This window comes from Brassica rapa, chromosome A10 (assembly GCF_000309985.2).
Source record: "Brassica rapa cultivar Chiifu-401-42 chromosome A10, CAAS_Brap_v3.01, whole genome shotgun sequence".
Taxonomy (NCBI): domain Eukaryota; kingdom Viridiplantae; phylum Streptophyta; class Magnoliopsida; order Brassicales; family Brassicaceae; genus Brassica; species Brassica rapa.
This window is the reverse complement of record NC_024804.2, coordinates 14,034,213-14,060,838: the sequence shown is the minus strand read 5'-3', so window position 1 is coordinate 14,060,838 and position 26,626 is coordinate 14,034,213. Positions and strand designations below refer to the sequence as shown.

Below are 26,626 nucleotides of genomic sequence, written 5' to 3'. Positions count from 1 at the left end.
ACGTAGGTAAGCAAGCAACAATCGAATAAATGTTATCATGAAACCAATTGTATCCCATTAAATTAAGATTTCTCCATTGTCATAGGCATTACATAATGGCTTAAAAAGAAGCAAAAACATTCGATTAGTGTGTTTCTCATGAGATGTATTTCTCTTGCTGCTCGTGCAAAAGCTTTGCTGAAGATTTGGCGTCAAGGTAGAGTGATGTTACTTCCTCTATATCAGCCTGTCAAAAATACAAAGAGATTAACCGTAACATTCATTTTTTTTTACTGCTTTTGTTTTGTGCCAAGATTCATAAGGAAGTAGTACCTTGCAAATATTATCACGTCCATTCATTTTCGCCACGATACTGGCAGGAGACAGAAGCTGAACCGCGTGCCTGGAAGTGAAAGCAGAAAAGAAAAGTTTAGACCAAGTAGAAAAGAATCTTGCAAGAAGCAATAATGCTAGTTCAGTCTTTCAACCTTAAGGATGTTCTTTGCCCAATGTCCCCAAGTAGGACCAAGCATTCTTCATCCACTGTTAGCTCTTCTACTTGCGCACGGATAGCTATAATCTGACGACATAACTAAATCTTTTAGAATGTTGTTACTTAACTGGAATGCAAAAAAACTAAAATGGCAACCGAGTAACCTGTATCATTTCAGAGGGGTTATAGATCTGGGTCCTGATAATGACCAACCGATCTAACAAGTCAATAGGGACTCCATGGGGACTCGGCATATCAGTCCCTCTGCAAAAACAAAGTGATTCACAGCACTAAGTTAAACCCAAGTTCACATGATTTCCAAAGGGAGAAACTGATAGTTTTATCTATACAACGGTCTAGCGTTTATCCTCACCTTACGTTGCAAACTCCTCTATTTGTTGCGAATATCACTATCGGAGATAACGAGCTCTCAAGAGCACGGTTTAAGTAAGAAAAACACTCCATATCAAGCATATGAACCTGAAGTTAGGAGAGTTCAATTACTGATCCTGAGTTTTGAGTAACATGGACATGGTGGAATGAGATAATTTATTTAGGAAAATACCTCATCGATAAATAGAACTCCGGGAACAAGCTCTGCAACACCTTCATCTATGTAACGGTTCACCACCTGCAATAATCATACGTTACATAATATTAGTCCTGTAGCAAAATTTAAGCAAGAATCATTTAGGTCTAAGTGAAGAAGATCACCTTGTTAATTTCTTGGCGCAGCTTATCAGTGATCTCAGTCTTCCGGGGTTTCATCATTTGGCCCATCAAAGAAAGTATATCCTGCCCGCCTTGAGGTCGAGCATTTGCTGCGTCCAGATCTTGAAGCGTCACATCCTAACCAAAGTCAAGAAAGCTTTTAGAGGCTACCACAAAAGAACAAACGTACGATGTATAATTATCCGTAAAACATAATATTGACAATGATGATAATTAGAGGGAGAGTTCTTGGGATAAGAAAAGGTCATAGAAGGTAAACCTGCACTATCTCTTTCTTTTTGTGAACCTCTCCTTTGGGAAGTGGAACATATTCTTCTGCTTCCAGATCGAACTCAGTGGCAAAAGCATCACTCCTACCCACCCGCTTTACAGCTCCACTGTTTGCTTCAATGTATATAACATCTCCTACAGCTACCTGAGAGCCAAAGAGTAAATATAAGATGAACCTGCGTACATAATGACCTGATAACTCATAGCAAAGGATAAAATTTCTCTGACCTGGGTAACAAACAGATTAAAAAAATGACAGGTGCCAAGAAGTAAAAAAAACTAACCTTCTCCTTGATCAAGGCATCGTAGATAGTGGGATCCAACTTAAGTTGTTTGGTTCCTTTGACTGTCTTGAGTCCAATGATAACATGACTGATGCTTTTGCCGTAACCTCCGGTAAGACTTTCAGTTTCTTCTGGGGACAGCTCCGTAACCTAGAACTCAAGGAAAACTTGTTAAGAATCTGATGATAAAAAGACATATTACTACACAACATCACAAGAAACTGAAAAATAGCATCACACACACCTCTCCTTCGTAGACGTCTTTGGTTTCCTTGATACGTAACCCAATGGCACGCCTAAAATTCTCCATGAGAACCTCAGTCTTCTTAACCTCCGATGAGTAAACCTCAGATCCAACCATTGGACAGAAGGGAACCTGCAAACAAGAATAAAAAAGCATTCATACCATATCTAACGAAGCCATGTGGGAGTCATGGAACATAAGAGATGTAAGCTAAAGACATCTGAGACTAACCTTACTACCCAGCTCTTGGGATATTCCAAGAGCCAATGCTGTTTTCCCTGTCCCCGGAGGTCCAGCGAGCAGAAGAGCCTTGCCAGCCATTTTCTTCTGCTTGATCATGTCCACTACAAGACCAGCTGCCTCTCTTGCCTCAAGCTGACCGACAAATCCAGCCGCCAATGGTATAGGGATTCCGGTTGGCTAGAGAAGAAGACACTGAATCAGCAAACGAAACTACATTCCAAGCTATAGAAAGAAACCACACTAATGCTTTGAGACATAACTGTCAGTTTAGCTATAAAACCTTATAAAGCCTAAAACTTTAAACCCTAAAGAACATTGAGCTACACGAGTATAGAGTAACCTACTTGCAGTTACATCTAGAAACACTATACTCTGACTCTCTTGCGCGTACCAAACAAAAGCAATGAGCTTTAAATCCTTATAAAAACTGACGAAGTTCGAGCGATAAAGTGTAGAGAGGAGGAGAACCTCGAGGCCAAGACCCTTGATGTGAGTGTGAGTAGCAATCCGCTGTTTCTTAGCGGTGGACTGAATCTCTTCGATCTTTACTTTCTCCATCTCCGTCAACTGTTAGCGTTGTCGGACTTCTGATGAGTCACGTCTGAGATGTATATATAGGTTCTTTTACTGTATTCTCCGACGACGACGGCGGAAGAGTTCGAGCTCTCTCTCTCCTTTTTGATGCTTCTTCTCTGAATTGGCAAAACCTCTCTGTTTATATTTTCATCTTTGTTGCAGTAATGGCCCTTATGTTCCTTTGTTCTTACAAAATCACCCTAACCTTTTTAATTGCATAATTGGAGGTTATCTGTGTCTTTCACTTTTTACAAAGTTTTTATTTTTGGTTTCTGCCTTCTTTTCACATTTTATTGTCAAGTTTGATTCCTGTTTTTTCTCTTTACAATGTTGTGGCCTTGCAGATAGTTCCAGCCATGGCTGGTTTGTTTGTGTACAAAAGCATCAGCTCTGGTTAAGTTGTACAGAGACAACCAATTAAATTGTTAATTGTGATCTGTGCACAACCTTCCGAGTTAGACCATTTTGTAATTTGTTTGGTTCATGGAAAAAATTAACTAAAACAGACAAGGTTTCTCAAGGCAACCTTGCCTTCTCGTTTCTTCTTGTAACTACCTCAACCTATAATTGTATCAAAAACGAAATTATTGAACGTGTGAGATTTTTTCATTCGACACATTCGAATATCACCGACAAGTCAATACAAAGGGGAAAAAGAAAGAACTTCCCCCACTCTCTTTATTTCACAAAGAGCCACCACTCCAATTGAGAAGAGGTATAGAGTAGAGATTCACTGTGTGGTAATATGAGCAAAAAATTTAGGGCACAAGAGACGTAAATAAACCCTTCAAAATGGTACCGTCACCTTTTCTTTCTTTCTTTCTGCACATCCGATTGTCTTAGGCTTCTCTTTCTCTACAACTTTCGAGAAATGTGATTCCAGAAATAAATTGTACAAACAAAAAAACGTATGGTAGTTTTCAAGAGCGTAGACTCCATCCACGTGCAGCTAATGCACTCCGTACTCTCATCGCTGCTTCTGCTGTGTCATTCAATGGCGGATAACTCCAACTTTCCGACATCTATACAATAAAAAAAAAACATTTAATACCAGACCAGATCAATGAACATCATGGAGACATGGCGGATGCAACACAAGTCTGACCAGAAAACTCCCTATGTTCCATTGCCATGGAGAATGAAAAATGGGAAAACTAGCTAGAGTGTTCTAAGAAAATGTAGAGATACTCACGTCTTCGAAACCTGTAAATGGGCGAACGACTCCTCGTTCCCTCAAAGACTTGTGGAAATCTGCAATCTTCCATTTACAGTGATCGGCTCCTATAACATACACTGGTTTCCTGCAGCATAGAAGTATTACTCAGCCCATATAGTTTCTGTACGCGATAATACGAAAGAATAAGAAAACTGAAAGGATTATCTCAGTATGTTATATACCCGGTGCTGCAGGCTTCACTTATGAGACTGACAGAATCTGCTGTCACTACAAATGCATCACCCCATGCTAAATGTCCCATGTAAGGATTTGGTTCTGGATTAATATTTTAAGAACAAGCGTTAGAAACCTTTTTTCGTTGCATTGTGTTTGTGCACAAAGCTGAAACAAAATTGGCTGTGGATCATCAGTACCTTGGCCATTCCAAATGAAGACTTTTGGGTTATCTCCTAGCTCTTTGAAAATTACTCTTGAAACCTGCTTGCGTAGTAAAATATCAGGTGAAACTCAATAACATCAGCTGTAACTATTCCAGTAGGTGTTAGGAGACCTTTTCAGGGGTTCTGTAGGAGAGAGCGATTCTGACACTTCCACAGCTACCAAGGACACTAAGAAGGGCGTCTGTTAGCTGCTTTGCGAGGTCTGCTCCATAACGGCAGTTACCTGTTTAGAAAGTCAACATGCCAATAAGAAAAAGGGCCCATGTTTTATATGGTGCAAGTGTAAGAACGCCATCTAGTAATTTAAAAGAGTAACAGAACATTACGTCTAGGCCAGCCAATGTTAACCACAACTAAGGGCTTTGGAAGAGAAGCAAACTCATCGTGCCAGGCACTAGCTGATTTACGGAGTGTGGCGTAATCGATCCCGTGGAGAGCTCCAGTAGTCAAGACCTGAAAATAGGTGCGCACATTCATGGTATTACAAATGAAACCTCTCACAGCAAGTTTCATCTTCTACAGTAATATGATGGAAAAGAGAATAAATCAAAAAAGAAAAACATGGCACTTACAACATGATCCTGAGGTGGTTCACGTGGAGTTATCCAACCACGCATAAATCTAGGAACTTGCTCTTGCGCTTCGAGGGTTAGAGGATAGTAGTCGTGACGAGGTGTGATCACCATGTCAAACCTATTTAAGTGTGATCTAGGATGTTGTATCTACAAAATCGAAGACAAAATATCAATTATTAGGAGTCAGAGCGTCAAAGTAACATAATAACAATCAAATAAAACCATATAACAGACCTGAACAACGAAGACGTTTTCAGAAGCCAGACGCCTTATGGAGCTAGCAATAGAAACTGTATCTCTCCCACAAGCAATCACAACCAACGGGCCATCCCTGCGAAAAGAAAATAAAAATCCCTTAGCTAGATGGACTGCAATACATTCAGGCTTAGCTTCCTACTTCCAATTCATAAAAACGCCACAACAAAAAAAGAAGAAACAGAAAGTAATATACTTTTCATAGGTGTCACGAGCCATGGAGACAATACTCTTCACGTCAGCCTCAAGAATAGAGGACAAGCCAACACTCCCACCATTCTCAGACGCGATGTATTTACTTTGTTTGGAACCAAGCATCAATCTGGAGTAGAGGTAGAGATGCCTGAGGATAAAGTCCAACTTCTTGTGAAAACCAACAGGGAGCCAGTGTAGCCACTCATTGATCCCTCCTTTCGGCCTTGTAACTCGCTTCCATCACCAAAAAAAAGAAAAAAAAAACATTCAAGAAACCAAAAACTCATTGCTTATTCTATATATTTCCAGAACTTAAGACATTATCAAATTGTACGTAGGCTTGTTTCTAAGAGTTCCTCCTTAGCAAATAATTAGTCACACCTCATCCTACACAAGAACATCATTTTCTTCTACACATGAGTGCTGTTCGTTTGGTTGACGCAGCTACATGCGGCTGCGTCGGTGTCAATTTTTTTAATAAACTCTTGTTCGTTTCATTGACACCGGTATTGCGTCTGCGTCTAAACGCTGCGTCCTCGTGTCGGTCCTCGTGTCGATCGCCGAAAAAATCTGCGTCTGCGATTAAAACTGCGTTGGCGTCTACGAAACAAACAACAACAACTGACGCCGACGCCGAAAACTGCGGTAACCAAACGAACATGACTATGCTATACAAGTGGTAACGATTGCAATCTTATTCTTAGCAAGCTACTTATCCGAAAGATGTCTTAGGGAGTAGGAATCAAAAGCTCACGTAGAGGAGGTGATTTTGAGCCAAGCCGAGGGCACGAGCGAGACCGATGCACTGATTCTCGGAGCCAGGGAAACCGTTTCCGATAACGACGGCGCGTCGGACTACGTTCTGGGAGCCGCCTTGTTCGAAAATCTCGGGAACGCCGGTAGATAGAGTGGGTGGATCCGGCAACAGGATTGGCCTCATGCCGGTTTCTGATGGTTGATATCGAAAACCCCTAGAGGAACCACGCCGAGATTTAGGATTTGATCTCTCTCTCTCTCAATCCAACTTTGTGAGAATACGCGGAAGAGCCTTTGACGACTTGCGAAATGTTAAAACTGCTAAAACGATTTTTAAAAAATAAAAAAAATAAAGGCGTCTCTCTGGAAAGTTTCGCGTGTATGGGTTGTTTCTTAGGCCCAATGTTTAGAATTTGATTTGTCAAATGGTTGATATTATGGGCCGTTATTGAGGCCTTTCAGTTTTCATTTTTCAGCTTTCTGATCATCTGTCCCTACCCTTTATACATTTGTTCTAATCACAGATCCTGAAGAAATTATTATGTGAAATTGAGATGGTTGACTAGTCTTTTCAACTCAAGTAATAGACAATTGAGGTGGTAGACTATATTGTGGTGGACAGATTCGGAAGAGTTTATCAAGAAGTTGTTACTAGTTCCGTGGATGGTTGACTAGTCTTTTCAACTCAAGTTATAGACAATTGAGGTGGTAGACTATATTGTGGTGGATACATTCGGAAGAGTTTATCAAGAAGTTGTTACTAGTTCCGTGGATGATGTCCTAATCATATATGATAACGATTTTAGTATGTTGAATTGTATAACTTCTGAAAATCAAGCGTAGAAGAAAGGAGACTTATAAATTATTATTTTTATGCGTAAGAGAAAACTATGTATAGCTTGTTGGATCATTTTTATGTGAAAGTTTCGCATTGTCTAATAATCATTTTTAGAGTAACTCTTCCAGCTGGATCATTTTTATTGTTCTTTCGAATCGTTCTTTTTTATCGATATCTTTGTTTACTACTCAATAAACTTTTATTAACAAGATAAAAAGTGAATTTTTACTTTCGGAAAGTTTAAATCAGACTAGAAAAATTAAACAATTTTTTTTCTCTCTTGCTTGCATATGTATAGATAATTCAAATAGATATATAGATCTATAGAGAGTCTTGCATCTGCATTTCCCGAAAATTATTTGTTGTTGAATCAGATTCCAATCAATTTTGTATAAATTTTTATTTTAATAAAATAAAAATTTTCTTTATTAATGACTATTAGAAGATAAAAGAGCAAAAATAATAATAAATCTAACAGGGAGATTATGATAATACATCTATTTATTTTGAAAGATTAATAAGTCCATTTGGCGTTTCTTGTACCTTTTTTTATTATATTTCTAGTAGGTTCTATATATTTCTATTAGGTTGTATATTAGTATTATATAAATATATATATATATATATATATATTTACTTAAAGATACTTAGTATAATTATATAATATATATAATAGAATTAAGAATTTAGAATATAACAATAATAGGTACAAATATTAAATTGAGGTACCCCATTTTATGACTTTCAACAACTTACACTTTATTTTTGTGCCTTTAGTAGGCCTAGTCTTTCCGGCACTTGCAATGGCTTCTTTATTTCTTCATATTCAAAAAAAAAAGATTTTTTAGATCGGATGAGACCGAATTGTTGCACTCCCTTCGAAAAAAAGTCAATTTGATAAGACTCATTTGATAGAAGATTGTATAACACATATATTCCTACAAACATAACTAAAAAAGCTTTTATGCATGTGTAACCGTATTATATGGAGTAACTCAATTTGCACTCTTTTGAAAAATGGATCATCATCCGACTGCTGTATGAAATTCAAGTCAATGTATTTATTTGTATGTATATAGTTATAGGGGATCATATAAAGGAAGGATATGTTATTATTTTAGATATAAACAATTTTATGAATTACTCTTAAGGTAAAGGTTCACAACAAAATATTTATAGTTGATGAGAGTTACTTTGAAAACAAAAAAAGGAAAGTCATATTTTCTCAATTCCAAAAAATTGTATAACTGGATCAAATATATATGAGTTGGCGATCAGAATCTCTATGGATAGAATTTGTAACAGGGTCTCGAAAAACATGTAATTTATGTTGGGCATTTATCTTATTTTTAGCTTCATTGGGATTCTTATTGGTTGAAACTTTCAGTTATCTTGGTAGAAATTTTATATCATTAGTTGCGTCTCAGCAAATCATATTTTCCACAAGGGATTGTGATGTCTTTCTATGGGATCGCAGGTCTCTTTATTAGTTTCTATTTGTTTTGCACTATTTTGTGGAACGTGGGTAGTGGTTATGATCGAAAAGAAGGGATAGTACATATTTTCGTTGGGGATTTCCTGGAAAAAGTCGTCGGATCTTTTTACGATTCCTCATGAAAGATATTCAGTCCATCCGAATCGAAGTTAAAGAGGGTGTTTCTGCTTGGCGTGTACTTTATATGGAAATTCGAGGTCAATGGGATATTCTTTTAATTCGTACTGATGAGAATTTTATTACACGAGAAATTGAGCAAAAAGCTGTTGAATTGGCTTACTTCTTACGTGTACCAATTGAAGTGTTTTGAAATGAATTCATTTGAAAGTTTAAAGACTAAATACTTTGGCAGTAGAAAGAAAAAAACTAAAGAATTGCTTTTTTTCAATTGAACATTCATCTATTCTTTTATACTTGTTTTTTGATATATTTGATAGAAAAAAGACAGTTTATTCGTGTCGAAAATAAAATCATATTTAATTTTTTTTAAAAGTTTTTTAGTATTGATCGAAAAAATAAAATGGATTGTAGGCTCAATACATTCTATTCGAATTAGAATAGAAACTCATGCTCGATAGCAATAGTAGATTTAATAGAATCAACAAATGTGGTAGGTTCATTAACAATTCACAGATTCAAAATCACAAAAAAAAAGCATTAATTCCTTTTTTTATTTTACATCTATAATCTTTTTTGTCCTGGTTGATCTCTCTCTGCTGTAATAAAAGCTTAAAAACTTGGATTACTAATTTGTGGAATACTAGATAATGCGAAACTTTCTTGAATTATATTTAAAAAAAAAAGCGTTTTAGAAAAATTCATACAATTAGAGGAACTCTTCCAGCCGGATGAAATGATAAAAGAATACCCAAAAACAAGCAAGCAACGACCAAAAAAAAAAAACCTTTTAGTCTTGGTCCACTTTTCAACCTTTATAGTATGGCAAGTATACAGATATTACAAAATAGTGATTTTCGTGTTGCCTCATTTCCTGGGGATTGCTTGTTGTCGCCTTGTCCGAATATGTCATTATTGCATTAATGTTGCTGCGCATGGTTAAGGAGGCTTGACTACTTGTTAGAGATGAACTTATAACGTTGATGGTACTAACTTTTCCAAAACAACAATTTAATCATCTCTCACGTACGTGCACACTGCACACACATGGTGTAGACGTAAACCAATCATTTAAATTGACGGCTAAATACCGTTATTTGACTTGTTTACCTACTAGGTACTCTGATTCACAACTTTCATCACGTTGAGCCCGCATAATGTAATAGTTTTTCTAAGGGTTTTATATTCTATAGGTTTGAAGGAATATATCAACAGATATATATATATATAAACATATTGTCGAGCTTGATTTCAACCTCAGCCTCAGTTTATAAGTTCGTGAATAGAATTACAATTCGAAGCATGTGTTTATAATTTTACTGCATAGCCTCCATGGGTGATGTCCTAATCATATGATAATTTTAGTATATATATGTAAGAGAACCAAAACTTGTTTTTCTTTAACGACAAACTATCGACGACCAAAAATTCTTTTTAGTCGTTGTCCACATTCAACCTTTATGATAACGCTTATATAAAAAAACAATTTTGTTCTTTTGGCTCCTTTCGTTTATGTAAAGTTTATATTTGGTATTGAAACATGATCAAGTAAATTGTTTTTTTTTTCTACTTTATGCCTATCAAAGCCTACTTGCTATATAATACTTCATCCGTTCCTTAGTTATAGATTTTTTAGAAAAAAAAAATTGTTTCACAAAGATGTATTTTTTTGTGTTTTTTATGAAAATATTGCAAACTTCAAGAAAATTAATTGACTTTATTAAATTTCAATTAGTTAAAAATTATTGAAAATTTAAAATTACAGAAAACGATACATTTATTATGGTAATTTAATGTGTTTTCTTAATATGCGTGAAAATACTAAAAAGTCTATTTTTGTGGAACGGATTGAGTATTATTTTGGTAATTTAATCTTTGGTTTGTTTCTGTCCCTTATTTTTTCCTCTTTGTTGACTTTTTCGTCTTAATTAAGCTAATTTCACGGTTTTGACATTTGAGTTTCTAAAGTTCTAAATGCTCGATGACTTTACATTCTCTAAGAAAACGAAATTAAAGAAAGTTACCTTTTGTCAGTTATTCTTGCTCAAATTATTGCTCAAAAAAAAAAAATCTTTCTGGTCATAAATTCAACTACGTAATAATGTACGTAACTTTTTTTTGTGACAAAAAACCAGTACGTAACTTCAATTTGCTTGATTATGAATCTCGCAAGCTTCAAGGCCAACTCAGCTGTTCCCATTCCCAAATTGGTTTAGTTAAACCATCAACCATCTCACCATTCACAGAGAGATAACCATGTCCTCCTTCTGACATCGAAGCTTCTGGTGAGCTTTCCACGCGAACTGATCTCTCACCAACTGCAACATCACGTGTAAGCATTCTCTCTGCCTGAAAAAATCCCATTGGGCGTCTATCAAAAGCTCTTGAGCTTCCTGATGTTATGTAGACCCGACATAAGCTGAATTCATGTCTCAACTACATTAAAACAAGAAAATATCTCATTAATTAAAAACTTATATGATCAAGAATATTTTCTTTAAAATATCAAGAAAAAACTTTACATATGCAACCTTATGGACTGTGGAAACGTTGAACGTTTCATCAACGGCTTTGTATTCATTCATCTTCCATTTTGTTTTTCTTCCTGTTGGTGCTTTTCCAGTGTAGAAAACCATAGTTTTCTTGACTCCAATCATTCGGTTATCTTTCGAAAAGACTGGACCAGGTGACCCAGTTGCTTTCCAGTACCCTGAACCAGTGGTTCTGCTCGGTCTGCCTCCTCTTGCTTCGCGTTCTTGTCTTGGCACGAAGAAGAACCATTGCTCAGCATCTCCTCGACATCTATCTCCCGCAATATCTGCAAAAAGAAAATTGAAAAAAAAACAACAAACGTATAAGTTTCACAGACCATACATGACTAACACTACCACATATATTATATTAATGAAACAAGTCTACGTGCTATAAAAGTAAAACCTAACATATATTTTGCCCCTATGACTCAAGAACTAACTGATGACTTTAAACTTTAAAGCTACATTTCTAGCGAGTCTCACGTACTTGGAAGATGACTTGGCTCGACCTCAAAGACATCTAGAACTGGGATGACACGGTGTATTGTGTCACCACTCCTTCCTTCGAGCTGGTTTCTTAGGTAGAACGCAATCAGTTCGTCTTCCGTGGGATAGAAGCGAAACCCAACTGTAAGCTCCTTCGCCATTGTTGTATGTGTTGCTACAAAAGGAAACCTCGTTTTATTTGTAGATATATGTTATTACAAACTATTTGCTTTTATATGCAGACTGGTTGGCATTAATTATTTGTTGAAGTAGAGATTGGTGTCTCCGAGTGAAATTAGAAATTTTTTACGCGTTTTAAGTTTTTTTGTTTGTTTATTATACCTTTTGTACGGACATTGGGAAAGAGAAGAATATTCTTGTGTGTGTGTGTTGATTACTTTTATTGTAATGTGTTTATTATGACTTTTATACCTAAGTAAAGCTTTTGTAGGACCCACGTACGCCCCCATTGAACGAGTCAAGCCCTCGTCTTAGCGTCAAATTTCAGTCTTTTTCCCTTACAAAAAATGTTACCCTATCAGTTTCAAAATGTTACATATTTTAGATTTTTCACACATTTTAATAAAATACATTAAATTTATATAATTTTTTTTAATTATCTTTCTTCATAATTTTAAACAATAAAAATCCAATAAGTTTAATTAAGTTTTTTTAAGTTTACAATTAGTTAATAAAATATGCATTAAAAATACAAAAATAGATCTTTTTGAAACAATTTTTTTTCTCAAGAATATTTAACTTTATGAAACGTAGGGAATATTTCGTAGGATAATTCTATTTAAAATTTACTGTTCATAGAATTCCATAAAATATTTTAGAACGAAACAAAAAGTATATATTTGTTTTATTTATGTGTGAATAAGTGAACTGAATGAAACTCACATTTTATTTTATTTTTAATTTCATTTCTTTCATTTCATATTTTTCATTCACAAATAATTATATATTTAATCATTTCTAAAAAAATAATAGTCAACTTATGGTGTTTCAATTCATTTCTCTAATTTTTAAGGTTGATTTCATAATATCTTACCATGACAGAGCACAATTTTAACTATAATAATTTATAAAGAATATGCATTTTCTACTTAATATCAATACAAGGATGTTACAAGATTTTTTTTTCGCAGGCATACATAATGGTAGGACGGGTCCGAATATCCAAAAAATTTAGAGTATCCGGTTCCAGATTTTTGGCTTCTATATATCCAAATTTCAGATATCTTCTAAATATTATACTAGTCGCGGAGATTCAAATCCGGACCTGGGTCCGTAAAAATTATTATAGAAATAAAAATACTAAAATTTTAAAATAATACATAAATTAAATATTTATATAAGATTTATAAATATATATGTATCTAATATTATAAAAATTAAAATATAATATTATGAAACTAATTTTATTTATAAATATTAATATATCAAATATTGTTATTAATTAAATTAAAATTTTATTATATCATAGAAATACATATCCGGATCTGGAAAAAATCAAGACATCTCGATCTGGTTTTACTGAATCCAAAATCTTACTATCAGAATCTGGATACTCGAATATCTTATTTTCAGAGCGGATCCGAATCGAGATAATAAGTCTCAGTCCTAGGCATACAGACTAGTGGTGGAGCTAGCATCATTTTTTATAGGGTTCATTTTTTAAATGAGTGTATAATACAACTAAAAATATTAATGGGTAAAAAAAGATTGGAACTAGTATAAAACTAAAGAATTTTAACCAAATGTTCTAGCATAAAACACGTACATAAGCTAAATTTATCTTTTTGTAAAAAGTCATAGGGAGTCACCCCCTCCCACTGCATGGCTCTGCCTTTTTTTTGGTCATCGACTTATACTGGTTCATATTGACTATGTTGCCCACATCAAAAGATTTTGGTCCATGTGAACGACGAAAGACGGTTGCTTCCTGACACTACGTGCATGACTCTGCCATTTATACGGACCTGCCCCTCATCGCTTGCCTAAAGCATAGGAAACATGTTCTTAACTTATTATATCTACTAGATTCTGATAGGACGGGTATATTTTTTTGTTTTAGTTTTTTTCTTAGAAATTAATTTTCATATTTGTGTTTTTCTTTTTAATCATATTTGTCTTTTTCTTTGTAATAATATATTTTATATACTAAAGAACAAGTCACGCTTTAATTAAATAAAAAATGTAAATGCCAAAATTAAACTTTAAATATAAGAAACAGCTCTGTTTTTACCTGATTCTGTTTATTTTTGATAGAAATTAAAATCTTCAGTATTGGCACATGATTATTCGTTGTGGTTGTGTAATTCAAGGAAGAGAAGTAAGAAGCTCACCTTAAAAGCACACTTACAAGCCCCATATCAACTTAAGAAACACCTCAAGAAAAAACAAAATGTTGTGATAACAAGAAGATAGAAAGTGGGGATTAAAAAGTCGAGTGGTAGAAGAAACGAGGACTCATGTATCTAACTTCAGGTTGGTCTTCTTATTTTTTTTATGGTCGTATTATTTTTGGATCAACATACATTTTTGTATATTTTTCAGAAACAAAAACTTTAGGATAAATATAGTATTGAAAATGAAAAACAAAATAAAAATAGCAAGATAGAAAACAGAAGTATATATATATATATAAGAAAAGCGCAAAATGACATCAATTATCTACAAAATTAAAAGCTAATATTTTAATTGTATTTGTGCTAGATATTAACTTTCCGTTTCATATTTAATGATTTTGGATTAAACGATCAATATTTTACATGCATTTTGGAGCCATATTTGGCGGTTATAAGTTATAAATATCTCAAAAAAGATTTTAAGTCTACCAATAACTCTCAAAAGAACATGTATATTCACTGTAAATTTGTAATATATGTTATATAATAAAAAATAAAAAATAATGAGTGTGCGTATGCATGGGAGATAATACTAGTTTGTGTATAAACCTTAATCAAAATCTATTTTATAAAATAATAACATTTTAAAATTTGACCCGGCATACACTTGTTTCTTTGTAATCACATGCCCGTTTCTTTGTAACATTTTCTGTAATTTTTTCTTATATGCTAAATAAATTTAATTTATATGTTTGTGTATAATATTTTTAAAATTGTTAGTAAGAGGTTTTGATAATTGTATTGAATTATGTTGCAAAACTATACACATGTGCCATAGCTATTTCACACATTAATTTTGTACTTTATTCCTAAATAGTGATTATTTTTATTTTTTTTAATGGAAAAGTATAGTTATAAATTTGTTTACTAATAAAATAGATACAATTATATGTTTTTCATCAAATTTTCATGATTTTATTTCATATATAATAGTTTATATAACTTTATTATTACACATAATAATTTGTCATGCAATTAAAAAGGGTTTTCTAAATTTTGACCCAATATAAGAGGTGTATAACTTATAAAACAATTTGACATAAATTTTTTTTTTGCTTGTGTATCTACATTTAAATGTTCAAAAGAAGCGTTATATTTTTGAAAATTATTGTAAATATAATTTTCTAATGGAAATATTTTTGATTATTATAAATGTAATCAGGTTTTAGAATGATATGCAATATATTTGACAGAAATTTAAAATATGTAAAACAATTTGAACAAAATCAAGCTATGTTTCTTGCATTTATTAACATTTTGAATTATTAATGTAATTAGTAAGAAATATTTGTACCCAAAAAATGACTCGAAATCAAAAATCAGGGTTGTGGACCTGAGTAGACATGGCCTATATTCTCGAATGGGTAATAAAGTGTTATATCCGAAAAATGAATATCAAATCAGACCAGCACCAAAAACCGAATAAGTATACAAACATATAAATATATATTAATTATAAGTATACTTATAATAATATTAATATTGAAATTAAATTTTCCAAATTAAATATATTAGTTATTTGGGTATTAATGGTTAAAATGGATGCTTTAAACATAAACTATCCAAATCAAAATTATATTGATGGTTACTTTCGAATAAAAATAACCGATTTAAAACATATCTCATGAGTATTTTTTGGTAATTTTTAATTATTTTGGGTAAATTTAGGCTAATCATATTAAACACCCAAAACTAATCGAGTAATTTGGTTATTTTGGTTAAAAATATCCAAACGCAAACCATATATAACAGATATTCAGAAATTTTCTAGTTCTTGTACGTGAGAATAATATCCACCCAAACCCAAGAAAACCCGACTCAAAATCCAACCTGGTTTCATACTACATTTATTCAAAATCAGAAAATGATATCCAAAAGCACTGACCCTTTTTATATTCCTTTTTAACTTAAAATGATTAAATCCAATCCCCTCAAAATCCATCTTATTTATATCCTTTTTTTAACCTAAATCCTTTACCTTTTTTTTAAGATCTATTAGAGTTATATGTTTGCATCCTAATAATTAATATGGTCTTTACTAACTTTAAGTAAAATGACGGTTAATAAATTTTTTAACAGAATAACCCATTTAAAATCTGTCTAAATGAGTTTAAATGAATATTTATTTCTATCATAAAAAAATTGAGACTGTTGAATAACATATATAAATAATTTGGATGGAATACATTACTGAAAAAATGAGCATATGTAACTGAATAGCATGCTTATATTATAGTGATGATTCAAGTATATAATGTAATAGATTGCAATCATAATTTTATTATAATAAAACAATATAGGTTGACAATCGTATTCTATAAAGCCAAAAAGAAGGAATAATCGTTATTATATATACGTGACTGTCGGCAAATAAAAGAGTTGGTACCGTGAGTTTTGGACAGGAGGTTACACAGTTCCGTAATACATTTTTATGCGGTTATATTTTACATTGTGCGGTTATATTTTAACTTAGACTAAACATATATCAACTGGTTGTCCATTTGATTTAGTGGTTTGACCAAGAGTTCATTAATATTTTTATACTAGGAGATTTGAGTTTCGATTCTATGCGAGTTAATAGAGAAACTGTAACACCCCAAAACCCAAAACCCAAAAAAAAAAGTTTTGTGTAAAGGCCCGCTCTGCGGCCCATTGTGATTAAAACCCCTAGGGTTTTCTTGCCTCCCCTATAAAAGCAAGCTTCCACCCTTCTAGTCCCCCATCAGAAACTTGGAAGCAAAGCCCTGTAGAGAACTCCCGGAGATCAGAAGCCCTAGCCGTCGACTCTCTCTCTCTCTCTTACCGCGCCGCCTCTTCTCCTTCTCTCTCCTCGCCGCGGCCCGTCTCTCTCTCTCTCTCCTCGCCGCGCCTCTTTCTCTCTCCTCTCTCTCCACGCCGCCTCTCTCTCTCCTCGCCGTGAGCAGCCGCGAGTGGTGGTGGTAGCTGTGTGGTGTCGTCGATCTCAGATCTCACCTCTCTTGCATCTCAGATCCATCCAGATCTAGGCTAAGGTGAGGTGTTCTACCCAGATCTCTTTCATGTTCTTCTATATTGTTGAATGTGGATCTAGGATTGAGTAGATCCTGGTTGTTGTTAGGTTGATAGACCATGTTGCATTAGAACTCTCGTACTGATTTAGGATTCTAAATAAACCGGTGTGATGATGATTGATTGATTGTTTGATTGGTTGAAGATCTGTGGTTGTGATTGAGAGCTAGGATGGTTAGAAAGAAATGAACGTAGGATCTCAAGAGAACTGTTAACCGGTCTGGTTAGATGAATGATAGGATATCCACGACTGATTGTTAAATGGATTGAGTGTGACACCGAGAACGGGTGGCGTCTAAAAAAGAAAGTAAGAAAGAGTCTAAGGGTTAAGAAAAAGGAAATAAAAGAAAAAGGAAATGACGAATGATTGAAATACGAACCACCGAGGAACTGGTGGGGAGTATGGGAAATGAATAGAAATGGAATACGAACCACCGAGGGACTGGTGGGGAGTATGGGAAATGAATAGAAATGGAATACGAACCACCGAGGGACTGGTGGGGAGTATGGGAAATGAATAGAAATGGAATACGAACCACCGAGGGACTGGTGGGGAGTATGGGAAAACGCGGCGGCCGTAGCGTTCAAAAACGGCAGGTTAAGAATAGAGGCGCCGGTAAGATTGAGTCACGCCGAGTCTTGGCGGGAAGGGGCCGTAATACACTGCAAAGGGTATAGACTACATCCAAGGGAACCGGATGCCGAGTGTACCAGGGCAGGCGGCTCCACAGGAACGCAGCAAGAAAAGGGGAGGGTTGGTCCGCTTGAGCTGTGTAGGTCCTAGAGTTCTAGGATGATGGGAGTCTTTAATTATAAAAAAAACCGAATTATGTGAATTGAGTGATGACTGAGTTCATTGCAATGCTTGATTTCGTGAAATGGAACTATAATAGCTAGTTAAGAAATGAGTGTAATGACTAGTCGGTTCTCGTTTCGCATTGAGCAGTATAAGAGCTCATGGGGGAGACTGGTCTAGAATCACTTCACTGAGTATTCATACTCACCCCTCTTTTTCCCTCTCTCTTTTGCAGAACTATAAGTGGAAATGTCAGCGGTAAGAAAGGAAACGCACCTGAAACTCATGGGACCAGAAACGGGACACACGGAGATGTCGGGAAAGTAGACATGTGTGTCCTAAACCCCGCGCCCAGGAACCCCGGTTGGAAATGGGGAAGGGGCGGGTGTTTCAGAAACGGCTTACAACAGATTTGCAGCATGGCACAAGAAGTACCGTTAAGGATGGATCCGATACAACGGCTCAGGTTATGCAGTCAGACGTGAATCTTCGTAAGGTAGATAAAATTATTGGCTATAGAATTATCTGTAATATTTCTACGAGTTTGTAATAACATAATATATTTAGCGTTAAAAAAACCTTTATCAACTAGTCATGTTCATAATTTAATAGAATAAATTCTTTTTTTTTTTATGTCATACTCTTAATTAGTGAAACTGGTTATGGATAAATTTGAACGTATGCTTGGGGATCGATAAGCAAAAAGAAAACAACAATAAGAAAATGTTAGTTTAAGCAAAAAAGAAAAAGTCAATGTCCAAAAGAAAATTCAGGTATATTTTTGGCTAATCAATTAAAAATAATCATAAATAGTAAGTCTCGACCATGTGATTACACAGACGAAACGAGTAACGACCTGTTCTCCTGATCACTACGACAAGGGGATATACAAACTCAACGATCTGTTTGACTCGTGCTGCATGCGTGGGGTCAGGGGATATACAAACTCAACGATCTGTTTGACTGTTTGCGACTTCAATTAAATTGTCAATGAAATGACGTCATGGCTTGTACTAACTCCATAATTTATTATTATTATTTCAAATAAATTAGAATGATTGTTCATTCAATTCGTTTGACAAAAAAAAAAAGATTGTTCATTCAATTTTATCAATAAAATCTATGTAAGAAAATAAATTTTAATTTTGATGAAGAATGAAAATGTTGGGCTTAATAGCTTTAGGCTAAGAGATGCTCACGTTGGGCTTAATAGCTTTAGGCCCATCTCTGGCCTTCTTACGATAGCCACGTACAAAATAATGTATGTCCGGTTCACACGTTAGGTTTTGGTTATCAAAAAACAAAAATACTTTTGGATTATGCGCTGGCCTAGGAAATGGCAACGTTAAAAATGTTAAATTTTTTTTTTCTGAGTGTGCAAAATTATATAAAAAGTCATGACACAAATTTATAAAAATATTCTTAGTGATGTAAATGTAACATCAATATTTGTAGGTTATTTACATTTCTTGTTGATAAATTTCTAAAACTATTCTCCATGTGGCACATAACATACTTCCTCTGTCTTTGCTTATAATTAATTTAAAGATTTTCAAAACCTTTTAATAAAAAAAAAACAAATCTAATCTTTAAAAAGGAATATTCGACCTTGGCACTGGTAACATTATAGAACGGCATAGTTAAGCGATAAAAGCTTAAGTTTAGTTAAGTACAAAACTCGCATAACAAAGGTTTTTAACATTTGTACGTTTATTACTGTCACTGATCTTGTGTAATAGGGAGTTAAGGATACAAATCAGACCGGTTTATCTTTCTTCTCATCTTCATCCTCATCGGATTGAACCAGCTTCAATTTGAGTCTACCGTCTTCACGGCTGGCTCGAAGAAATTCTCTCCTCGGAATCCTAACTTCTTCCAACACAAGCCTCCCTTCTTCTCTATACGTCTTGAAGCTCATCCTCGTCATCGCCGGCGGATACTCTTTCCGTTCCTTTTCCTGTGGTCCACACTCCTCATCGTTGCTTCCGTTTTCTTCTTTACCCTTTACTTCAATCTCATCTTCTCCGTTACCGTCACAGTTGACTTTTCCATCTTCCAAGTCGTAATAACTCTCTGACCCTAGACCTTCGGTACACAGCTGCAGACTGCTGTTCTCGGTTGAGGATGATTCCTTGAAGTGGAGCTCACCGAATATCTCTGTAAACGGTGGCGTTTCGTCGTGGTCAGTGACGTGGTACCCTTTGATGGGGATTGGGTTCCAAGGCGAAGAAGAGGAGAGTGTATCAAGAAAAGACTTTGGAGTCTTGTTTTGTATTGGGTTCTCGAATATTTGATGAAAGCTTCTATAGGCTGCCATTGGTGGAGGAAGAAAGAGAAGGAAAGTTTGCTCTCTCTTCTTCGTGTGTATGTGTTTTTTTTTTAGGTTGTAAGAGAGGTAGAGAGGACACGAGATGGGCATGAACGGGAAGATGGTATTGTCAAATATATATTCGTTAGGAGGAACATACTCGAATAAAATGATAAAATATATGTTATATTCTAATGTTCAAATGGAATCGGATTAATTGTTTAACATGTATTACTTTTGTTTTCCATTTAATTTGACGATGGTGATGACTCTGGTCTTTATATTATTCTGTAACACTGAATAATAATGTTGAAATTGAGTTTTGGGTTTTCCTTTAGTAACCGTAATGATTTAATATTTGCTTTAATATAACATAATACATTTTGTTGTGCATGCATTACATTAATTAGATATCTTAATTTTGGTTACGTTTTAGGTTGTTTATATATATGTATAATAACTAGCATTAACTAGGTATCTTAAATCTAATTATTTATACCTCAACAACTATAGTTTTATGTTATGCATAGCATAAACCTATAGAACTTAATACTGATCTATTCTTAAGTGAAATTCATTTTGGTATTTTACTACAAAAATGGCAGAATATTGCAAATGATGGCGTATGACATAGACAGCATGCATGATGCATCTATATGTTGGTTTCATTAAATGTTAACCGCGCTGCTGAAATCACATTTCTAGGAGCTTGTTAAATACTATACTGCATGAACTGATATCATGATACTACATCTCCAATAAATACATTAATATTTTATATATGAAAAATACACAAAGGATGAAGAGAATGGAATAAAGAGGGGCGACCAAGTGGTGCCAATTTTGATGGCTATAATTATCTGGACACAGCCAAATAATTTTATATGGACTAGTATTATTTATACTATGGAATCATGCCACCATTCATTTCTCTTTTCAAACTTCTTGATTTGATTTTTCCTTAAAATATCGCATCTTTGTATAAAAATATTTAAATGACTAGAGAACACACATTTTAAAAAACAGAGGATTTCTTATGCATCAACTCTTTTGTTATTTAGGTTTTGATAGAAAAAGAGCGAAAATAGGTGAAGTTTAAATTGTAACAACGTGGAAGCTTTCTAGAGATTACAACTTTTTCTGGACAAAAAAATCATTGAACTTCCAATAGTAGCAAACCACGAGATATTGACTCGATGTGATTGGTTGTTTTGTGGGAGCCTCGTGATCCTCAACCACATAATATGATTGCATGATAGTATATTGCTATTCTCTAATAGCCAGGCGTTATGGAGACTCATCACAACATCACCGCATTTTCTAAGTATCCGCAGTGAATGAAAATATCAATAATAGTATCGGTCAACAATAGTTACTTGGTTGTTTCAAGATATTTAATGGTACACGAGCTTGGCAGCTGTGCTAGTTGTGCTAGTAGGTAGGTCTGATAATGCGGAACGGTCATTCTCGTTAAACCCGTTTCACAATGGGCTGGATATTCTATTTCCTAGTGATTTAAAATATCTAAGCACATATTCTTAAATGTGTCCACAGGTCTCTGCTCATATATATGATCTATAGTTAACAAGTAAACTGCTTATATATATAATTCATAGTCGAAGTTCTCTGTTTGAACACAAAAACGGAGTTGATGGTATCAAAGTGACTGAAGAAGTATTAACCAAGATGTTTATGTATTATATAGAAAAAAAACTGTGTTACTTCTATTTTTCACTATTAGCTAGGTCGAATGGTGTTTTTAATAGCATTTGTAAAAAAACGCTGGTTGTTATGATATTCGTTAAATATAGTATTTGTTTTGCGGTAATTAAAGAGTTTACTTGAGTATCGAAAAAGCAACTTTATTTGGTCATTATAATTTGTGCGTTCGAATAATTGTTATGAGTTACGTAGTTAATGATAATAATTTTATTTTATTTGTTTTCATTTAGTCAATTAGTCTGCCTGATTAAATATACGTTGTGATGTGTGACGAACATCCACATAACGGTGGTCCTTGGAGCCCTGTCTGAACCTTTCCACTTGGTCAATGACCACTAACATCTGCCTCGATACCTCATTTATCTATATCTTTATTATATACCCCAACACACATAGACAATAAAGGTTTTGCGAATATTCTTACACGAATAGTTATTAATGTCCACAATATGATTTAATCGTTAGCGATTGACGGATACCCTATCCATTGAGTGATGTCTCCTAGCTAGTTTATACGAAATCGAATAATCCAAATACGTATATGAATAAGCATTTTACTCCTAGTATAAAAGACTTATAACGATTAGAAATATCACTAGACCAAAAGAATCTTTTTGTGAAAATTCAAGAGAATCGATTTGAAAACACTAACAATGTTTTATGAAATTTTAGATTAATAAATTTTAACTTAAACCATATTTTTGATAAATGTTACATATTCTGATTCTTGCTGCATTATGTTACTATTTACTACTAACTGCTCGCTCCACTTACTAATTTGCTTGAAAGAAGAACAGCCCGACGTTCGTTGGAAACCATTCAATAAAACTACAATGTAAATATCCTATTTGTGGTATGAACGAACAACACTTAAAATATGTTATATGGTCCAGTCATTATTAGCATTATAGCCAAAATTCTTCCATGAAAAAGCTATTATCATAACAGAAACTACTTTGTACAAAAATCATAAGAAAAACTAAAACTCACGTAAATTCGAGAAAAGGGGTGCATGTCGTAGTAGCGGCGAACGAAATGGGAGCAGACGTTAAAAGTGCAAGCTGCAGTTATACATTTGAGAAATTTTTTATATCTCGTGTTTTCAGCCTCATCAGTACGTGAAGCTGTTGGTTTATTCGTCGGGAGGCGTTCCTCGAGAACCATAAGTGTGATGATTTACTTCACGGGGGACCCAGCTACTTAGTTGATTTTTTTTTCAAGATTTGATTTTCAATATAATGCATGATTCTAAAGATGTGTTATCGCTATTCTTTTTATTCAACCATGATATAAAGATTAAAAATTGACAACATCAAGCCAAACCGGTGGCAATTAATCCAAATATGTGGAGAAATACTAATTATTAAATTATTTATAATGAATGATTAAAGATTTAACACTTTTTATATAACTATAAAGCTCAAGCAACGTTGAGTTGACATAGTGGTAAAAGAGTTGTGGCTGTAACTACCGCCACTTGGATTCAATTCATGTTGGGAAAAACTATTTATAATGCTTAGGTTTCCAGCAAAAATGTGAAACCATCTATTTTTTTCATAGCAAAAAAAAAAAACTACAAAGCTTTAGATATGTAAATCTTGTAGACTATTTAATTTTTGATCAATTTTTTTCTATAGATCGACTCTATCCTCAGCGTTATCAAATAAAAAGTGAGTTTAGAGACAGTTAGATATTATATGTTGTGGTTTCGGTCCTACAAAGATTATGGGCTTTGATCCGGAATTTTTTGGTATTCAGAAAAAAATTGTGACTTTAAAAGATCATAAATTTTTAATATGTATATATTTTTATATGATCAAATTAACAAAATGTTAAAGAGGTGTTATATAAGTTTAAACAGAGTGCCGTTGATTCAAAATATCATCACTTATTTATTATTCCTACCAAAGAATAACTTAATCAGTGGTCAGATTTTAGTATTTTGAAGCTTTTTTTTATTGCAAAAGAAGTACATTAAGTACGTATAGTTTTTTATTATAGAATCGTTATTGGAAAAGGCGTATCCAAATACGTGTATACTACTAACTACTAAGTATGCAACTGACGTGCAACTTTCTAGACCCACTAGAAAAAGTCACGACACTATGCAATGTTGAATTCAACTATACCTATATTCTCCTCAACAATATGCTTTTGTCATGCACTTTCTCTTGAGAGTTGCAATGGTCCCTTGGTCCTTCGAATAACCAACTTTTAAACCCTTTCTCAACTATCTAAATTTTTCCTTCAACTATCTAAACTTTTCCTTTGTGCGCTATCAGAATGAGACACAGACGACGTCGGCTTACGAGAGAGAGAGAGAGAGAGAGAGAGAGAGAGAGAGAGAGAGAGAGAGAGAGAGAGAGAGAGAGAGAGAGAGAGAGAGAGAGAGAGAGAGAGAGAGAGAGAGAGAGAGAGAGAGAGAGAGAGAGAGAGAGAGAGAGAGAGAGAGAGAGAGAGAGAGAGAGAGAGAGAGAGAGAGAGAGAGAGAGAGAGAGAGAGAAGAGAGAGAGAGAGAGAGAGAGAGAGAGAGAGAGAGAGAGAGAGAGAGAGAGAGAGAGAGAGAGAGAGGTGGATTATTTGGAGATTTAATATATTTTTTTATTTTAATTCCTTTAATTATTTATTATATTTTAATATTTAAAAATTATTCTGTTAATTGTAATTTTAAATTTATAATTAAAATTTTAAGTCATTGTTGTATTTTTGAAAATAATTAGTCTAATGCGACATAAAATGTAAAGTATATGAAATTAGTCTAACGGGACATATTAATTTTTTTTTATCTAAAAAAACAATTTTTCCAAAATGCTTTTAGATGCGGTTTAAACTGTATTACATTTTTTGTCTTCTAGTGAAATTTTAAAACAAACTAAAACGAATTTTTATTTAAGATATCAAACTTCAGTATTTTATTGGTTAGACTACGAGAGGTACTAAACCTACTTTCTGTTGCTATGTGATGAATAGTGAATTACATTCGTTTGAAAACTATCAAGACAATTAATTAAATCACTTGATTCCACTACCGAAGGTTGTGCATCTTTTATGCCACCGATCCGATATCACAACACCGATCCATAAAACGAGTCCAGATATCCACATACATTTTAACGGTTAAACAAACACCTAATAACCAGATATTCAGAAACCATATATCTGGATTTGAATTGTGAAATATATCCGGATATATATAATTTTGATATTTGAATCCGTTTCAGCCCTAGTCTCCAGTCATAGTCTCGAGTTACTTTCTAAAATTTCAAATTTACGTCATCTCCAACCCAACTTTAAAACACTATTATAGTATAATTTCTACACCAAAACTTCTCCAACCTATAGCAAAAGTCTCACAATTTTAGTGCTACTAATGGTGCGTTACTATTCACAAACACTATTCACTTACTTTTATTAATAAAATATTAACTAAATAAATAGCAGTGGCAAGATAAACACAAGAAAAATAGATAAATAATTATATAGTAATTAAATAATTACAGATATTGGAATAGTTTATTTTAGTTTATTATTTTAATATTATTATATTTAAAAATAATAATAATTTATTTTAAAACTTTAGTGTCATACATTTTTGTACAGTATAATTACATAATAATTTTATTTATATATATATATATATATATATATATATTAAGTAATAAGAAAATTTCTAACTCAATAGTATAAAAAATCAAAAATACAATTTTGGTGTAGAATTTGGTATTGTGGTTGGAGATGAAAAATTTTGGTGTAGAATTTGATGTTTATAAATCAAATTATAAATTTTTTTTATTAATTCTATATGATTTTGTATAATATTATTGAAAAATAAAGTTTTATATAAATATAAACATATTTTATAGATTGGAAAAGGTGTTTCAAAAAAGGAGTGTTCTATTTTATATATATTATTTTATGATTTAGTTGAAATATCATTTGTTAACAACATTTGTTATTATTTTGTAACATTTTTAAGAAATATGAAGCTTTAAAATATAAAATTTAGAGTTTAAAAAAATATTTCAATTATTAATAGTTTCATTTAAGTTATTCTGTAAAATTTTAAATATATATGACAAATATCAACTAAATTTTGATGGAATTGGGTATGTCAAGTCCTTTTCAAATACCTAAACCCGACCCGGATCCGATATGGGCCCGAAAAATTATGAGTATTTTATGGATATTTTAGGTGATGATTGTTTTGTTAGTTTTTGGATTTTGGTTTCTGGTTCTTGGATTTTGGTTTTTGGTTTTTAGATTTTAATTTTTAAATTTTGGTTTTTTATTTTGCAGTATATTCTGGTTTTTTTGAAAAGCATGAATGGTTGTTTTAGATTTTGGTTTTTAGTTTTTGGTTTTTGTTTTTAAAATTAAAAAAATGAAAACATGATTAATAGTAAAATGTCTTTTTGAAAAAAATATAGAATAATATTATTAAATCACACATAAAATTACCTAATAATTAAACAATATATATTTTTGATTCTTAGTAGTTTTCAACTCACTGTTTTAGAATTTAAATTTAAATGGTAAATAAATTATTTTGTTGATTTTTAGTAAAATTAATAAAATATTACTTATTATAGGAATAATATAAAACATAAAATATCACCCCGTAAAATACATTTATTTATTTTATAAATTAT

General features: G+C 33.3%; 4 protein-coding genes and 1 long non-coding RNA gene across 5 annotated transcripts; 1 reads left to right on the top strand and 4 right to left on the bottom strand.

Moving 5' to 3' along the window:
* Window positions 1-7: 7 nt before the first annotated feature.
* Window positions 8-3,172, bottom strand: LOC103845554 (ruvB-like protein 1). The gene is made up of 12 exons (XM_009122418.2): window positions 2,714-3,172; window positions 2,234-2,422; window positions 2,003-2,134; window positions 1,759-1,908; window positions 1,464-1,619; window positions 1,187-1,321; window positions 1,038-1,103; window positions 846-952; window positions 637-736; window positions 468-559; window positions 313-382; window positions 8-226 (listed from the first exon to the last, which is right to left on the bottom strand). Exons 1-12 carry the CDS (start codon window positions 2,801-2,803, stop codon window positions 137-139), a joined length of 1,377 nt encoding a protein of 458 aa, XP_009120666.2. The 5' UTR covers window positions 2,804-3,172; the 3' UTR covers window positions 8-136.
* Window positions 3,173-3,462: 290 nt separating this feature from the next.
* On the bottom strand, window positions 3,463-6,547 carry LOC103845553 (mitochondrial fission protein ELM1). The gene is made up of 10 exons (XM_009122417.3): window positions 6,218-6,547; window positions 5,465-5,697; window positions 5,248-5,344; window positions 5,011-5,160; window positions 4,765-4,891; window positions 4,549-4,661; window positions 4,412-4,475; window positions 4,220-4,313; window positions 4,014-4,122; window positions 3,463-3,843 (listed from the first exon to the last, which is right to left on the bottom strand). Exons 1-10 carry the CDS (start codon window positions 6,401-6,403, stop codon window positions 3,742-3,744), a joined length of 1,275 nt encoding a protein of 424 aa, XP_009120665.1. The 5' UTR covers window positions 6,404-6,547; the 3' UTR covers window positions 3,463-3,741.
* Window positions 6,548-7,941: 1,394 nt separating this feature from the next.
* LOC103845552 (NAC domain-containing protein 90) lies at window positions 7,942-16,647 on the bottom strand. The gene is made up of 3 exons (XM_009122416.3): window positions 11,691-16,647; window positions 11,201-11,487; window positions 7,942-11,105 (listed from the first exon to the last, which is right to left on the bottom strand). Exons 1-3 carry the CDS (start codon window positions 11,848-11,850, stop codon window positions 10,845-10,847), a joined length of 708 nt encoding a protein of 235 aa, XP_009120664.2. The 5' UTR covers window positions 11,851-16,647; the 3' UTR covers window positions 7,942-10,844.
* A 357-nt stretch (window positions 16,648-17,004) lies between these two features.
* On the top strand, window positions 17,005-19,093 carry LOC117129267. The gene is made up of 2 exons (XR_004452926.1): window positions 17,005-17,114; window positions 18,183-19,093. It is a non-coding gene; the product is annotated as an uncharacterized LOC117129267 (long non-coding RNA).
* Window positions 19,094-19,511: 418 nt separating this feature from the next.
* LOC103845551 (protein FAF-like, chloroplastic) lies at window positions 19,512-22,681 on the bottom strand. The gene has a single exon (XM_033282760.1). The coding sequence runs from the start codon at window positions 20,364-20,366 to the stop codon at window positions 19,704-19,706; it is 663 nt and encodes a 220-aa protein (XP_033138651.1). The 5' UTR covers window positions 20,367-22,681; the 3' UTR covers window positions 19,512-19,703.
* Between the last annotated feature and the right edge of the window lie 3,945 nt (window positions 22,682-26,626).